This window comes from Carassius carassius, chromosome 7, assembly GCF_963082965.1.
Source record: "Carassius carassius chromosome 7, fCarCar2.1, whole genome shotgun sequence".
In the NCBI taxonomy this organism is placed as follows: domain Eukaryota; kingdom Metazoa; phylum Chordata; class Actinopteri; order Cypriniformes; family Cyprinidae; genus Carassius; species Carassius carassius.
This window is the reverse complement of record NC_081761.1, coordinates 23,642,485-23,660,017: the sequence shown is the minus strand read 5'-3', so window position 1 is coordinate 23,660,017 and position 17,533 is coordinate 23,642,485. Positions and strand designations below refer to the sequence as shown.

General features: G+C 38.2%; 1 protein-coding gene across 1 annotated transcript; it reads right to left on the bottom strand.

Moving 5' to 3' along the window:
* Positions 1-759: 759 nt before the first annotated feature.
* On the bottom strand, positions 760-7,659 carry slc5a7a (solute carrier family 5 member 7a). The gene is made up of 9 exons (XM_059553250.1): positions 7,202-7,659; positions 6,700-6,950; positions 5,951-6,064; positions 5,680-5,835; positions 5,394-5,542; positions 4,562-4,711; positions 4,116-4,269; positions 2,233-2,450; positions 760-1,428 (listed from the first exon to the last, which is right to left on the bottom strand). Exons 2-9 carry the CDS (start codon positions 6,881-6,883, stop codon positions 775-777), a joined length of 1,779 nt encoding a protein of 592 aa, XP_059409233.1. The 5' UTR covers positions 6,884-6,950; positions 7,202-7,659; the 3' UTR covers positions 760-774.
* Between the last annotated feature and the right edge of the window lie 9,874 nt (positions 7,660-17,533).

Genomic DNA, 17,533 nt, shown 5'->3' with positions numbered 1-17,533 from the left:
TATGATAGGACGATAGGATAATCTGCACTAATAACTATCATGGGACGTAAGTAATAACATGACACATGAACTTACACCTATTATGTATTAATATAGCTATAATGGGATATATTATAATCACTGTGTTTTTTTCTTTTTTCAAATCTGGACTGATCTTTGTCCAGGTTTAGGAAATTAAACGGATAATTCACAGAGAAACTGACATTCTGTCATCATTCGTAGCTTGAAGAATGTTTCAGCTGCTATTTTCGTCCATGCAATGAAAGTCAATAAGAACACCGAAGTCTATTGACTTTGACTGTGTGGATGAAAAAAAGAGACATTTTGTTCTATGTTCTACAGAAGAAATGAAGTCATCCAGGTTGAGCAAATGATGATAGAACATCTTTGAGTGAACTAACCTTTTAATATGATTATTTATTTTATCACAGTATCTCAACATTTTCTTTAGAAGGGAAAGGAGAGTCACTCAGGGTTTGTACATACCGACAGGAGTCGAAGAGCTTCTCAGGGTAAATAACACCATCAAGTCAGTTTTTTTTTTCCAAATATTACTCAAACCACTGCTGCTTTCTTCTCTCTTTGCCATTTTCATTGAGTTTCAGTTGCTTTCCCATTCCCATCTTGAAAGAAGAGATGAAAATTCCAGAGAAGGAGTTTGGAGTGAATTAAGTATATTATTAAAATCTGATAGTTCTTTACTTATAGGGTAAAGCCTTGTACTTCACATTATGGAACCAATAGAGAGTCTTCTCAAGATTGAACATAGGGTCTCTACTCATTCTCATGACTCGGTGACTCCGGGCTGGAGTCCTCCTCTTCGGTCAGGGTTTCCTTCCTGGTGAAGGTAGCAGCTAAAGTTACACTAAGTCTTGGCTTGACCGGGGTCATTTCATTCAGCCCAATGATGTTCTTGTTCACCAGAGTGGTCTTGTCCATTATTTCAGCACTGTGCTTGGCCACCACTGCATCCAAGAAATCATATTTAGCTGAAAAGGTGCCACTTTCAAACAGGTACTTAAACAGGTATGAGAAAGCCACATTGCTAAGGAAGGAGGCCAGCATGGAAGCTGTCTTAAAGGGAAATCTCTGCATCACCAGGTATTCCACCTCCTTGGTCACATGATGGACCTTCTCCTCAATGGTCCATCCGGGGTAGTAGATGAACGGAGGCAGTTTAAGATATGGTTCCCCTCCACCAATTCGCAGGATCAATCCAAAGATGTATCCAGCCACCGAGCCGTAAGTGTTCGTGCCACGGATGAAAAGAACGCACAGGAGTTGCGGGAAGATGATGACATAGACCAGGTCAGAGCTCAGGTACCATAAACCATAGACGGTCCCAGTCAAGAGAGCCATGCCTGTCGCTAGAGCCCCAAACACAAAAATAGTGATCCGCATGACCCACACGATCTCACGGTCAGAAGCCTTAAAATCAGTACAAAGATGAGATGAGAATTAGAGAGATACTAAAATGATACAAGGTATGATAAAACTAAGAATTTGTTGATCAATTCATTAAAAGTTGATTAATATGCAGGTTTTTAATAACTGACACCCACTTTTTTCATTCAGTAAAGGTCAGTGATGGCATTGAGTTTCTTTACATATGCCAGAGACATTCTGCGACATATCTTCTTTTGTGTTTCCCAAAAAAATGAAAGTCATAAAGTTCTTGAATGACATTTGTGTATGTACATGATGATTACTGACATTGGTTGAACTATCCCTTGAATTACTTTATCCATAAATTAGTATGCATTTCTAAATATTATAGTTGTTTTACAAAAGAAAGGGGAAAGGTTTTCTTGATACGAATTTCTTGGCATGAATTCCAGTACAAACATTTAAACATTTTAAATCAATGCTACTTGGCAAAATTTTGTAATTGTAGTAATTTCGATAGGAATCCATGCCTTCAGGAGTATCTCTTGAAGGTAAAAAAAAAAGTTCCCAACTCAGATTTTCATTAAAGTTAGCTATGGAAATCCTTTCTGCTGAGAAACTGAAAAGTGCTTGATTTGAAAGTGACTGCTGTGTGAGCTGTTCTTCATATATCGGTATGTTATTAACAATGTATTATTTATTAATTAATTTATTTTATTTTTTTGCCCACAAAAACTCATTGAAAAATGGAAAATCTACTAGTAATTTTCAGCCAGAACACTGTCTGTTAAGTTTACAGACATTTCTTTTTTTTTTTGCAGTGAATTAAATTAGACGGGCTCTCACCGATTGCCGGAAAGCGAGCTGGTAGATGTTCCTAGCGAACATGGAGCTGGCCGACAAGATGGATGAGTCAGCGGATGACATCACTGCAGCAGAAACTGCCCCCAGACCAAAAAAGGAGATATAGGCCGGGCACAGATGCTGTAGCACGATCGGTAGGATCATGTCAGACTGGTCCCTCTGCATGGGAGGAATTGGCCCATAGGTTGTCTGGTTCCAATCTGTGCAGTAGAACACACTTACTATATACTATGTAATAACCAGCAGCATAAATTATTACTTTTTTTGCATATACATGAGTAAAATACATGTTAAATTAATTTTCAATTTCAAATTCTTTTTACTCACAATCCAAAAGCAATAAGACTTGCTTGATTAGACTGTTATTTCCAATAAGTAAAGTAATAAGTGGTGTGTCTTTGATGCTGAAAGTTTGTTGATTAAATCTGGGTGCTGTGTGCCTCCCTCAGATGTAATATTTACAGGGTTCACATCGTTAAATGGATAATCTGTTAATAATGTATGAGGGAGACCAGCTGTTGTTAATTACTCGTTTCTTTAGTGATCTGAAGGGAACATGGTTTCCACCCGGGGCTGATACAGCCTGGAGAACACCTCCCACAACACACCAGAGCAAATCAGACTGTTCCCCAATAATCAGAAATAACTGATTACATAATTAGAATTACTGTCAGTATATACTAAATTCAGTACACTCTCAAAGGAAAAATGGTGTTAGGCTTTGGGACAAGGACATGTGGTACACAGGAAACAATATGAAAAATGCTTTGTTGCACATTTTTAATTTGGCTGAGCTGTGAATAATTATTCAGGGTAAGGGGAAAATACAGCATAATTAGTGTATAGTTAAGATCACTTTTGTAAGCCATATTAAGAATTTGTATTCCTAAAATAGTGAGTCTTTTCCTTTTTTTGCACTCAAACAGATCTAATGATCAGTAAGTGGATATAGCCTATAAATCAGATTTATTAGACTGCTTGGATGACTTTGTTAGCAACTTCTTTTTCTCTTCTGAAATGCATATATGCTATAAATTAACTGTTCTTGTAAAGTCATCAAGAAATAAAGTTGCAATTACCTATTGTTATCCTCAAATGCCAAAAAAAATAAAAAAAAGGATTTGATTGGAATTGATTGGATCATTGTCATTTGCTAATTGCTGCGATCTTATGTAAATTATAATTTGCAAGAGCAGGGTTATTATAGTTAACTAAACTAAACCATCAAAACATTTGTGGTTTATTGCAATTTCAATTATAAAATAACATAAAAAAGCTTATTTTATTGAAACACTTCTCATTATTATTTAGTTTAAGCTGATGTGAAATAATTAAAACTGAAGTCAACATTTATAAAAACTATATAGATATTAAAAAACTAGTAATAAATAAAATTGACATGAAAGCAGAAAATCAAAACTAATTTAATGTATTAGAAAAACAATCTATAATAGTACGTCAGTGATACTAAAATAACATTGTATAAGAGCAAAGGAATGATTGTCCTGCCTTCGTGCCAGTGCAGACGTCATCAGAAAACAGATTGTTGTGAGGCGGAAGGGAAGTTAATGTTGATTGAAGATTACAAGGGTGTATTTAAAAACTTTATTTCTTTATTTTTTATACTCTTTATTTTTTATACTCTTTATTTTACGGTGTCATTGTTAGGCCTACCGTGTTATTGTATATTTAAGTCCTAATTAATTTTAGTTAACAACATGTACTTACTATAGGGTTAGTGTTTCATCAAGGGTTAGTTTCATGTAATTAGGCATTATTAACCGCTATTATTATAACATGTAAGTGTTATTCAGATTTGCTACAAAAAGAAAAAAAAAAGTCAGATGTACAGAGATTTGTCTTACCTGTGGAAGCCCCTATGGCTCCGATCAGGACGGAGGGAATAGCCATGATGATACAACCAAAGGCAGCCAGGAAGGAGAGGACTTGAGCATAGGTTGCTGAAGAGGCAGAAAGAACCCTTTGAAAATACACCTGCCAGGGAATCCCCCCCAACATCTAGAAACAGAAACGTCACTGTAAATACAGACACCAGACAGCATGATACAGACATATAACCCTTAAACATTAAAGCTTATCTAAAAATGGCAACCTAGAGGAGGACAGTGGCCTGATTAGACCAGTATTACACTTTATTCACCCTCAGGTCTTATTTAGCTTTCCTCCCTATGAATGATTGCATCGTTCACTAAAGTGAGAAATTAGGTTTGGCCCTTCAGAATCAAGAATTCTCCATTGGCAAAATCCTTTTGTCTCCATCCCATCATGCTACATTGGGATGCCCACTCACCAGAAGGCAGAAGTTGTCAGCCCACATCCATTTGTCAGGGCTTTCTATCTTCCCAAGCCATGCGGTCTGATTAGCATTGAATGGCTTCACTGCTGTCACTCCGATGTCAGACACAGCTGGGTTTGAGAGTGCAAAAGGGACGCTCACCCACTGTAAAGAGAGCAGTTTATTACCAATGTAATAGACCATATATAATATTGTAATAACATTGTAATGCTCAATTTTTAGCAGGTACTAGTGAAAACTAGCCAAATAGATTTTGAGCATTAAACATTTTGTTTTTCAATATTGTGATAAAAATCTAAAAATCTATTTTTTTTTTTACATTCACATATGATTTATGTTCAATTAATAATGTTATATTATTAATTGTATTAGTATATTATATTGCATAATGTAATAATAAATAAAAATGGTAAAACCATTTTAAGGTAAAATTTTAAATTATACATTTAAGTACTGAGTAATATTCATTAAATACAAGTACATACTATATGGTCAGGGTTAGGATGAGGGTTACTTGCATGTAATTTATTTGAATTATAATATTATGACACCTTAAAATAAAGTGTTACCATAATAATAATAATAATAAAGATCATTAAAACATAACTAAAAAAAGGAAAAATATTTTATTTCTTCTTTCACTTCTTTATTCCTATCACTTGTATCTTTAAAGGGTGGTTGATGAGCCATTACTGTCAAAACTGCACAGCAAACAGCCACTTTGATAAATCACAGAGTGTTCTGTGCTGCTGAAGACATGCAGACATGAATCAAGGGGAAAATGAAACCTTTGGTGACTTCATCATGTGGTTCTGTGAAGACTTACCAGTCCTAAAAAAATGAAGAAGAGCTGGACAACATCAGTGTATGCCACTGAATACAGTCCTCCCACCAGCGTGTAGAAAATAGCAATAAGAGCCGAAATAATCACAGACATATTGATGTTGATGTCAATGATCACACTCAGTGTGGCCCCTGTGATGCAAAAAAAAAAAAAATGTTTAATTAAAGCTTTACTGCAGTATTATAGAATATGTCCTAATACAATAATGAAAGTGCTTGCAAATTGACATTGTGTCTTTCTAGGATATCGGTTGCCTCTCTTTTCTTACCAAGGGCAGATAAGATGGCGGCTGACCAGAACATTTCCCCCATTAGTGCAGGGATGAATAGCAGACCACCCATCCTTTTTCCATACATTTGCTGGAAGGGGTCAAGCATGGTGACGTAACCCCGGGAGCGCATGGGTTTGGCAAAGAAAAGGCCACCTTGACACGAATCAATTCATGGAAATTATATGTTTGATAGATACTTGCTTCTAGTTCTGCTAACTTTAACACTGAAAATATGTTTCTATCAAAACTGCTTACACATGCAACATACCCAAAACAAGGCTGAGCGCATATCCAAAGGGAGCCTGTGCCCATGCCAAGCCATACCCGGGAAGATAAACATTCTCTGCCGTGCCGTTGATATAACCTCCTCCGACCCAAGTTGCTATTAAATTATGATTAGAAACATAAATTATTAAATAATTAGTAACAGTACCAGAATGAATAATACATGAAAGAAAGAAAGAAAGAAAGAAAGAAGGAAGGAAACACACACACACACACACACACACACACACATATATATATATATATATATATATATATATATATATATATATATATATATAACCAAACAGAACCATTTAATGTTTAAAAAATGCATAGACCCAGCGAAATTGCACTTATAATACAGAAATAAAATAAAACATAATACATAACATATTACAATTTAGGCCTACAAATTTCTGAATTTGTCTATTATTAATTAATTCATTTATTCATAAAAGAGTTAGCTTTTTTTAAAAAAAATTGAAGGTTTATTTGTCCAATGATTATTTATTTTGCTATAGAAAGACATGAAGATACATCTAATCATTATTTTACGTTTTTTTTTATATATATAGCCTAGATACAGGCAGTATATGTGTGTTTGTGTGTGTGTGTGTGTATAATATTTTTGTTTTAGATTAGTAAATCTCTTAAGTCGTAAAAAAAAAAAAATCCTCATTTATGTTATATGTCATATCATGTATGCATACAGTGAAGCGCTTTTTTTATTTAGTTCTCTCTGAAACTCACCAGTCATAGTAAACGCGCCGACAAATAAGCCAATATCCCTTCCGCCGACCATGATGGTCTCACTTCGATCAACTCCCTCCCTCACGCCGGAATTCTTGTTTTTCCATGCTGCCCAGATTCCCACTAGAAGGATCAGCACGTAGAAGATGACAATCGCCACCAACCCCTCCACATGGATGTTCATCTTCTCTCTGCTAAAGTCTTTGTATCTCTAAAGAACCGACATTCATTGAGACCTAAGGAAAAGAGACCTAAACAGGCGTGCAAGAAAAGAAGGGAGAACTAGAAAAATCAATCAATAAATCTATTGAGCTTATAAACACAAAAAAGACGCAGAATTAAAAATTCAACTCATTTCAAATTATTATAAATGTCTATAATCTTTCAGTAGCTTCATGCTTTTCAACATTTCGTGGTCAATTCCGATCATTTCAGGTTTCTGGTTTAAGTGGGGGCAAAAATGCCAACTATTTCATAATTCAACATCATAAAAGTGCCTCACCTTTGTGAATTAGCCGCCAGCCACTCAACAGTGCGAAACAAAAGAGCCCAACTATCACCTCAGGAGAAGAGCAGTCCAGCACATTTCCGAGTCAGCCAAACTTACTGTGAATCTTATAGGAGCAGGTTTCGTCAGAGGGTAGATGAACGTCAGAGAGATGTGCATGGGGGCTATTTATGAATAAAGATGTCAGATCGTGCAAATCAGCTGCGCGTCACTGAAGGTTATCAAGTCAACTGAAAATCGCTAGACGGGGGAAACAGCTGTAAATCAAGAGTAGTGAACTATATCGCGTCCATTCATGTTTTCTTGGCTGATATTTTATGGCAGCCTGTATGAATAGCCTAAGCAGCGGTGGAGAGCAAGAGCAGGCGCTGTCCAGAGTGCTGAGGACACAACCAGATCCCACGCCAGCCTCACAAAAGCGCTTCAGACGCCACCCAAACACTCCAAACTCAAGTGTATTGTGAAAAGACACATTTAAAGAGTGTTGTAAAGCTTAATTCAAACTAATGTTTAAAGAAGACGACAGTAATGCGCGACATTGCGTTTTTCTCGCGTTTTATTTCTTCTCTGATTTGCTGTTTTTACACGTTTTACGCATGTTATTTCTTTGTTTTAAACTTTTCTATAGGCCTGTATATGCTATAAGCAAAGCATTAAATTAAACCATTTTGTTCATTTTTTTCTAAGATAGTTTAGACACTCAAATGTATATCACTGAAGAATTAAAATAATTGAAAAAGACTAAAATAAAGTAAAAAATGCTGTCCAAGTGCTGGTTTCTAAATTCGCACATAATTGAACAATTCTTGACATTCTGCCACCCAGTGGTTAAACATCCTAGCGTACGATTTCAAGCTATTGGACGCTTTTTCAGTTATGTATGCTTATGTTAGCTAGCTACATGTTAATTATTGTTTATTCAATGAGAGAAAGAAAAAAAAATCGGGAAAAGGGATACACAACTATAGCTAAACAGAATATAGACTCAGAAGAGCATTAGCCTACTTTCAAATAACCAGTGGACATCACATTGATTTTAACACGGATGAAAACGAGGCTGTGATTACAGACTTTGGAATGTGAATGGCAACTCTAGATAACATTATTTAAAATCTTTCAAAGCTGGACTTTTATGTCTACTAAGGTTTTTTTAAGACGTGTAGTCAAACCTACACAACTGTAGGGCTACGATCTAGAACGCACTGCACTAAGCCCACCACAGGCTCGTTTTGATTCATGTTTAAATTAAATATGGCGCAAATATGACTAGATTTTTTTATAACATTCACGGCTATGGAATCCAGTTTCGTCATGAAAGCTTATACAGACACTGGACATTACAGCCTTCTTGCCGAGACAGGCTTCCCGCCTGAATCTGTAGCTACAATTTGAAACTTTTTGGCCGCTAATTGCTTCTCTTTAAGTTTGACATTTATGCGTTTAATTATGCGAGGAGGTGTACTATAAACAGGCTATTTTATATCTTCCATAAAAAAAAATAATAATAATGAAGAAAAAAAAAAGGACAAAACAGAATGCAACTCTCCAAACGAACCAATTTAATGGAAGCCAGATCTCTTCTATACTAATTTAACTGGTAAGATTCTGACAGCCTGGATGCCGAGTGAGTCCCAATTATAAGCAGACGGCTTCGAGCATGTTCCTGTACAGATGTTGCAGTTCTTTGAAGTCTAAAAGGTTTGGTCGGGATCCCTCAACGGTTTTCAACAGCAAATGTGTCTTTTTCTGGCACAGGTTCTAAAAACTAATAGACCTGGCATTTTAAGAAAAGTTATCCGTCCGTTTAAAAACAGTAGAAGGAGAATACAGATTGTAAAACAAAACAAAAAAAATCCGATATTGACAAGGTATTTTACTTTTATCCCCCCATGTTTATCTGGAATCACTTGAAATAAAGTGTCGAATCCTGATGTTTTCTTCTCGATCCCTCGGTGCATGGGAACAGTCACGGTGCGCAGATTTTGCTCCGCTAATGAGCACTTCACATCTGTTTCGAGTTCTTTGAAGTGTGTCACTGAGAGATGAACATGCATTTTTTTTCATGGAGAAATCAACAGCAGATTTGACGAAACTGTTAGCAAAAATAATTACAAACAGCAAAACAAAATATTTTCGATTTGTGCAACCTATTCACAAAAACGTGCGGTAATGCGACTCGGGTGATACATTTGTGAAGAAAACAAAATAAACGTGACCATTTCATAGAAAAATTATTTATGGAAGATAAAGAAATCCATATTGTGTACATTTAATCTGTTTAACTGTTGTCTGTCTTTCAGTAGGCTAGTCAATTGAAGAGTAGTGCTGCTGCCATCTAGCGGCAGAAGGGGGAACGACCCAGCGGTCCTTCTGCGAGGTAACGGCAGGTGAACGTTTGTTACATTTCAGTTGTCTTGTATAATACGGCTACCGCACATTAAAAGGTTCGACGTAAAATAAACTATACTTATGTTCAGGGAAGCAGTGGAGAGAGAGAGAGAGAGAGAGAGAGAGCGAGAGAGAGAGAGAGAGAGAGAGAGAGAGAGAGAGAGAGAGAGCCATCCTCATGGACTCCAATGGGAAGTTCCAACAAGGAGAAAGACTTTTTCCAGGCCTTAAAACAAAAAAAACTCTGGTGCCCAAAAACAGGGGATGCCCTCAGAATACTTTCTGACTCCACCTTTGGCACACCCTCACATATCATCATACACACAGGCACCAACAACTTGAGAAGGGAACAGGAGAGAGTTGGGCAGCTGATCTGCAGAGTAGCAGAGAAGGCTACAGAGACCTACCCCAACACAAAGATCACCATCTCTACCCTCCTACCCCGCAGAGACATCCACCCAGACACCATCCAGAGAGTCAACACTGACATCTCCAAAGGATGTGCTCGCCTGCCCAATGTGCACCTGGCTCATCACCCCTCCATCACAATCAGGGACCTGTATGACCATGTACACATAAAGAACGACAAAGTCAATGTGTTTGCAAAAACACTGAAAGACACAGCGTGGGGCAGACAAAACACCTTCACACCCCTGAAAACAACACAGCTGCCAACCCACAGAACACAAAACCAGACACCCAGCATAAACCTATAAACTCATCACAGAGAACGACCACCACTGGCTGCACAATACCAGGGACCCCCACAACATGCTAAAATCCACAACAGAACACCCCATGCACAAGCCCTACACCACCACAGATCTACACCAGCCCATCAGCAGAAACCCCAGTTTGCACCAGATCACCACCCAAGACACCCACGACCACAAAAACATCACTCCAGGCAGAGAAGCAACATGAGGAACAGCCCAACAGCAACAGCAGTAACCAGCCTTCCAACCACTCATGCAGCCTCAGCTGATAACACATCGAACCCAGCCCACTCCCACACTCCAAGAGCTACGCTCAGGCCCTGAAAGGACAAGCAAATACACTGGAGATGAGTGAGATCAGACAGCTGCTGAACTACATCAGTAGCCAGCTGACAACATGAAAGGCCACACAGCAAGGATTGAATCACTTCCTGTTTGTTGTTGGCGGCTGTACTGCGTTTGAGCTCCGTCACTATATTCTTTTCATTGACTATTTTTAACTCAAAAATCAATTTTATACATCATTGTTTCCGTTTATATAACGTGTGAATATATCCTCTATTGTATTCTACAACAAAAACAATCAGAGCGCCTCGCTATCACTAGTTTTATTTTGATCTCCCGGGTCCGCTATTAGCTTTTAGCCCGTTAGCATCAGCGGCGTGGTTGCAGCTAACTGCGCTAACATTGCTAATACTCTATTCACACACATTACCACTGCTGTACTCACTGTTACTTGCTTTAATGGCGGATGAATGTCTCCACTCTGTGCAGCTCGAGCTCGAGGCCGTGGGAAAGCAGATTCGCGACCTGGAGGTGAGGCAGGCCCAGCTGAGAGAGCGGAGAGCCGCGCTGGAATCATCCCGGGCTGACGCTCACAAGTCCGGGGGAAGTATACAGCGATCTGCTAACAGTCCCACCACGTCTACTCCGTGTGTTTCTCTGCACAGGCCCGGTGCACCCAGGACGCGATCTTCCCAGATGTCCTTCACTGCGACGCCGGGACACCACGGACCCTGGGTGCATCCACAGCGGAGGACGCGAGCCGGGTCCCGGGCGACGACTTCTCCCCCTCCTGCCTTCGATGTCTCCATCCGGAACCGCTTCGCTCCCCTCCGCGAGACAGGACGCGACACTGTGATCATCGGAGACTCCATCGTCCGACACTCGTCGTGTCAGGACCACTGCCCACGTATCGACGAGGACACGAAAGGTTCAGTAGACTTTTTGCTTTAAATGAATGGTTGTTGTCATGGTGTAAAGAACAGAAACTGCTATTTGTTAATAACTGGAATCTTTTCTGGGAGCGTCCTAGGCTGTTTCGCGCTGATGGATTACACCCCAGCAGAATCGGAGCGGAGCTGCTCTCTGACAACATCTCCAGGACACTTCGCTCCATGTGACTAGTAAGACAATTCTCTAATAACTATTATGATGAGTTTTGTTCCACCCGCTTAAATGATAAAAGTACTTGTGCTGTAAAAACTATTAAGACTGTGTCTGTTCCCCGAATAGTGAGGTCAAAATATAATGTAGGATCTAGAAAAAATCTTATCGTTATTAAACCAGAAAAATGTAAAGTAAATGAACAAAAACAATTTTTAAAGTTTGGGGTCATAAATATTAGATCACTCACACCCAAAGCAGTTATTGTAAATGAAATGATCACAGAAAATAGTTTTGATGTACTCTGCTTGACTGAAACCTGGCTAAAACCAAATGATTATTTTGGTCTAAATGAGTCCACCAAACTACTGTTATAAGCATGAGCCCCGTCAGACTGGTCGTGGCGGAGGTGTTGCAAAGATATATAGTGATATTCTCAATGTTACCCAGAAAACAGGATACAGGTTTAACTCTTTTGAAATACTTCTGCTAAATGTTACACTGTCAGACATGCAAAAGAAATCTAATGTGTCTCTTGCTCTGGCTACTGTGTATAGACCACCAGGGCCGTATACAGAATTCCTAAAAGAATTTGCAGATTTCCTCTCAGACCTTCTAGTTACAGTTGATAAGGCGCTAATCATGGGAGATTTTAATATTCACGTTGATAATGCAAATGATACATTAGGACTTGCGTTTACTGACCTAATAAACTCCTTTGGAGTCAAGCAAAATGTCACCGGGCCCACTCATCGTTTTAATCATACACTAGATCTAATTATATCGCATGGAATCGATCTTACTGCTATAGATATTGTACCCCAATGTGATGATATTACAGATCATTTCCTTGTATCGTGCATGCTGCGTATAACTGATATTAACTATATGTCTCAGCGTTACCGTCTGGGCAGAACTATTGTTCCAGCCACCAAAGACAGATTCGCAAATAACCTGCCTGATCTATCTCAACTGCTATTTGTACCCAAAAATACACATGAATTAGACGAAATTACTGACAACATGGGCACTATTTTCTCTAATACATTAGAAGCTGTTGCCCCCATCAAATAGAAAAAGGTTAGAGAAAAACGTACTGTGCCATGGTATAACAGTAATACTCACTCTCTCAAGAAAGTAACTCGTAGTCTTGAACATAAAATGGAGAAAAACTAACTTGGAAGTTTTTAAAATTGCATGGAAAAACAGTATGTCCAGGTATAGACAGGCTCTAAAAACTGCTAGGGCAGAGCATATCCACAAACTCATTGAAAATAACCAAAACAATCCAAGGTTTTTATTTAGCACAGTGGCTAAATTAACAAATTACCAGACGCCACCTGATTCAAATATTCCACCAACGTTTAATAGTAATGACTTTATGAATTTCTTCACTGATAAAATAGATAACATTAGAAATACAATAGCGAATGTAGATTCTACAGCGTCTAACACTTCAGTTTCATCCATCGCACCCAAAGATAAACTGCAGTGCTTTACAAATATAGGACAGGAAGAGCTAAATAAACTTATCACTGTATCTAAACCAACAACATGTTTATTAGATCCTGTACCCACTAAATTACTAAAAGAGCTGTTACCTGTAGCCGAAGAACCGCTTCTCAATATCATTAACTCGTCGTTATCTTTAGGTCACGTCCCAAAACCATTCAAGCTGGCGGTTATCAAGCCTCTTATTAAGAAACCAAAACTAGATCCTAGTGTACTGGCAAATTATAGGCCTATTTCAAATCTTCCATTTATGTCTAAAATTTTAGAAAAAGTTGTGTCTGCTCAATTGAGCACCTTCCTGCATAAAAATGATCTGTATGAAGAATTTCAGTCAGGTTTTAGGCCCCACCATAGCACAGAAACTGCACTTGTTAAAATTACAAATGACCTGCTTCTTGCGTCAGATCAAGGCTGCATCTCATTTCTAGTCTTACTTGATCTTAGTGCTGCGTTCGACACCATAGATCATGACATACTCATAGATCGATTACAAAACTATACAGGTATTCAAGGGCAGGCTCTAAGATGGTTTAGATCCTACCTGTCCGATCGCTACCATTTTGTTTACTTAAATGGGGTGTCATCTCATTTATCATCAGTAAAATATGGAGTGCCACAAGGATCCGTCCTAGGTCCCCTTCTATTTTCAATATACATGTTGCCCCTTGGTAATATTATTAGAAAATACGGAATTAGCTTCCACTGTTATGCTGATGATACTCAGCTATATATCTCAACGAGACCAGATGAAACTTCCCAATTATCTAAGCTAACAGAGTGTGTTAAAAATGTAAAAGATTGGATGACAAATAATTTTCTCCAATTAAATTCGGATAAGACAGAGATATTAATTATTGGACCAAAAAACACCACACAGAATCTTGTAGATTACAATCTGCAACTAGACGGATGTACTGTTATTTCCTCTACAGTCAGAAATCTGGGTGTTATATTGGACAGCAATTTGTCTTTTGAAAATCATATTTCCAATGTTACAAAAACCGCATTCTTCCATCTTAGAAACATTGCCAAGCTACGAAACATGTTATCTGTTTCTGATGCAGAAAAGCTAGTTCATGCTTTCATGACCTCTAGACTGGACTATTGTAATGGACTTCTAGGTGGTTGTCCTGCTTCGTCAATAAACAAGCTACAGGTAGTCCAAAATGCAGCAGCTAGAGTCCTTACCAGGTCAAGAAAATATGATCATATTACCCCAATTTTACAGTCTCTGCACTGGCTACCTATTAAGTTCCGTATCAGTTACAAATTATCATTACTTACCTATAAGGCCCTAAATGGTTTAGCTCCTGCGTACCTAACTAGCCTTCTACCACGCTACAACCCATCACGCACCCTAAGGTCACAAAACGCTGGACTTTTGGTAGTTCCTAGGATAGCAAAGTCCACTAAAGGAGGTAGAGCTTTTTCACATTTGGCTCCCAAACTCTGGAATAGCCTTCCTGATAATGTTCGGGGTTCAGACACACTCTCTCTGTTTAAATCTAGATTAAAAACGCATCTCTTTCGCCAAGCATTCGAATAATGTATCTCTTAAATTGTGAGTGTAGTTGCATCTGCATTTTTATTCTTTAGCTTGGGTTAAACTAATTTTACTTTGTTGGATCAGCAGCTATGCTAATGATGTCTCTATTTTGTTTCTATGTTTTGCCACGGGATTTACATCCCGTGGTAACTAGGATTTACACAAGCTCCAGTCTGGATCCAGAACACCTGAGAAGAGATGATGCTGACCCTCAGAGGACCCCAGATGATGCTAACCTTGAATCAACAAACAGAACTAACAATTATTGCTACATGTGTGACTGCATCCTATAATTACTATTAATTAATAATATTGATAGTTCATCATCTAGCTGACTACGTCTTGTATTATTATTATTATTATTTTTCTAAAATCCTGTCAAACGTGCACAAACTACTAGCTACTACTAAATATTGTAGAAACATAATTTTCTGTAAAGTTGCTTTGTAATGATTTGTATTGTAAAAAGCGCTATACAAATAAACTTGAATTGAATTGAATTGAATTGAATTCAGCAGCCTTTGGGCTAAAGAGCTCAAACACTGAATTTCAGAAGAGCATCAAAGAGATGGATATTATAACTCTACAGGAGACATGGAGCAGGGCAGACACTGTCACCCACTGCCCACCCAACTACAGAGAAATCATCCTACCATCACAAAAACTCAACACAGTCCGACAGGGAAGAGACTCAGGAGGACAAATAATCTGGTACAAATCAAAACCACAACCATATCAACACAGTGAAGCAATGAAAAAATACTACACCTGGCTTAAAATCCACAAGGAACAGCTCCCATCCAGAAAAGATATATACCTGTGTGCCATATACATCCCACCATCAGAGTCCCCCTACTACAGATAAGACACGTTCTCCATATTAGAGGAAGAGACAAGCCACTTCCAGGCCCAAGGAAACGTGCTCATCTGTGGAGACCTGAACACAAGAACAGGACTACAGCCGGACTTCACCGACACACAAGGGAGCAAATACATCAACAACAAACTGACTGTTATTAATAACACATTCCCCCATATCCACAGAAATAACCATGATCACATAGTAAATAAGAATGGGAAAGACCTCCTGCAGCTCTGTCGAAGTCTGGGTCTGTATATCATCAACGGTAGGTTACGAGGAGACACTTTAGGGAGATTCACATTTTGCTCACCTCTGGGGAATAGCACAGTTGACTATATGATAACAGACATAGATCCTTCATCTCTCAGATCATTCACTGTTAGAGAACTAACCCCTCTGTCCGATCACAGTCAAATCACTGTGTATCTCAAAAAGACTGAAAATAACATTAACACAAAGCCCAGTAAACTGTACACAATCAGAAAACCATACAGATGGGCTGAAAACAGCGCTGAAGAATATCAGAAAGCACTTAGCAGCCAACAAATACAAGCACTGATAGATAACTTTCTAAATAACATCTATGCTCACACCAATGAAGGTGTCAATCTTGCGGTCAAAGATTTAAATTACATATTTGAAAAATCAGCAAAACAATCCAAATTGAAAACAAAATCTGGAAAAAATCGAATACCCAAAAATGACAAAAATTGGTTTGATCAGGACTGCCAAACTACTCGCAAAAAACTGAGAACACTGTCAAATCAGAAACACAGAGATCCAAATTAATACATAGATCCGCCTTCTTTACTGTGCAACACTAAAACAATACAAACATACACTCAGAACCAAAAAAGCACAATACACCCAAAACCAACTCATAATAATTGAGAAGTGAGTGAACACAAACCAATTTTGGAATAACTGGAAAAATCTGAAAAAAAAACTGATCATGAAGAATTGGCAATCCAAAATGGAGAAATATGGGAAAGTCATTTCCAAACACTGTTTAATAAAGTACAAACAGACACAAACTGTAAACAAAACCAAACAATCAACCAATTGGGAAAACTATAATTAGCAATCAAAGATAACCAAAACCCGTTAGATTTACCAATAACTGATAAAGAACTTAAAGAAAAAATCAAAAACCTCCAACTCAAAAAAGCATCTGGACCTGATGGGATATTAAATGAAATGATAAAACACACAAGCAGTAAATTTCAATTGGCCATTCTAAAACTATTCTATGTGATTCTAAGTGTGGGTCACTTCCCTGACATATTGAATCAAGGCTTGATAACACCAATCTTTAAAAACGGAGATAAATTTGATCCTAACAACTACAGAGGCATCTGTGTGAGCAGCAACCTGGGAAAGTTATTCTGTAGCATAATAAATGCTCGACTATTAGACTTCATCACCACACACAAGGTACTGAGTAGAAGTCAAATTGGATTTTTACCAAATTACCGTACATCTGACCACATCTATACATTACATACTCTTATTGAAAAACATGTTAACCAAGATAAAGGTCAAATATATGCATGCTTTACTGACTTTAAAAAAGCTTTTGACTCAATTTGGCACCAAGGACTGTTTTACAAACTTGTTGAAAGAGGCATAGGAGGTAAAACCTATGACCTTATCAAATCAATGTACACTGAAAGTAAATGTGGCGTAAAAATCGGCACCTAACGTACGAGGTATCTTTCCCAAGAGCGTGGTGTGAGACAGGGCTGCTGCTTAAGCCCAACATTATTTAACATCTACATCAATGAACTGGCGAGCAGTCTGGAGCGATCCGCAGCCCCTGGCCTCACACTACACAACTCACAGATGAAATGCCTGCTGTATGCAGATGATCTGGTTCTGCTGTCTCCCACTCAACAAGGTCTACAGCAGAACCTGGA

Bases quoted from the DNA above. Each gene is read 5' to 3' on its own strand.
- slc5a7a (XM_059553250.1), bottom strand. From the start codon at position 6,883: ATGAACATCCATGTGGAGGGGTTGGTGGCGATTGTCATCTTCTACGTG. The intron at 5,836-5,950 runs GTATGTTGCATG...ATTCGTGTCAAG, and splicing joins TGCGCTCAGCCTTGTTTTGG to GTGGCCTTTTCTTTGCCAAA. The intron at 4,270-4,561 runs GTGAGTGGGCAT...TTCTGTTTCTAG, and splicing joins CTGACAACTTCTGCCTTCTG to ATGTTGGGGGGGATTCCCTG.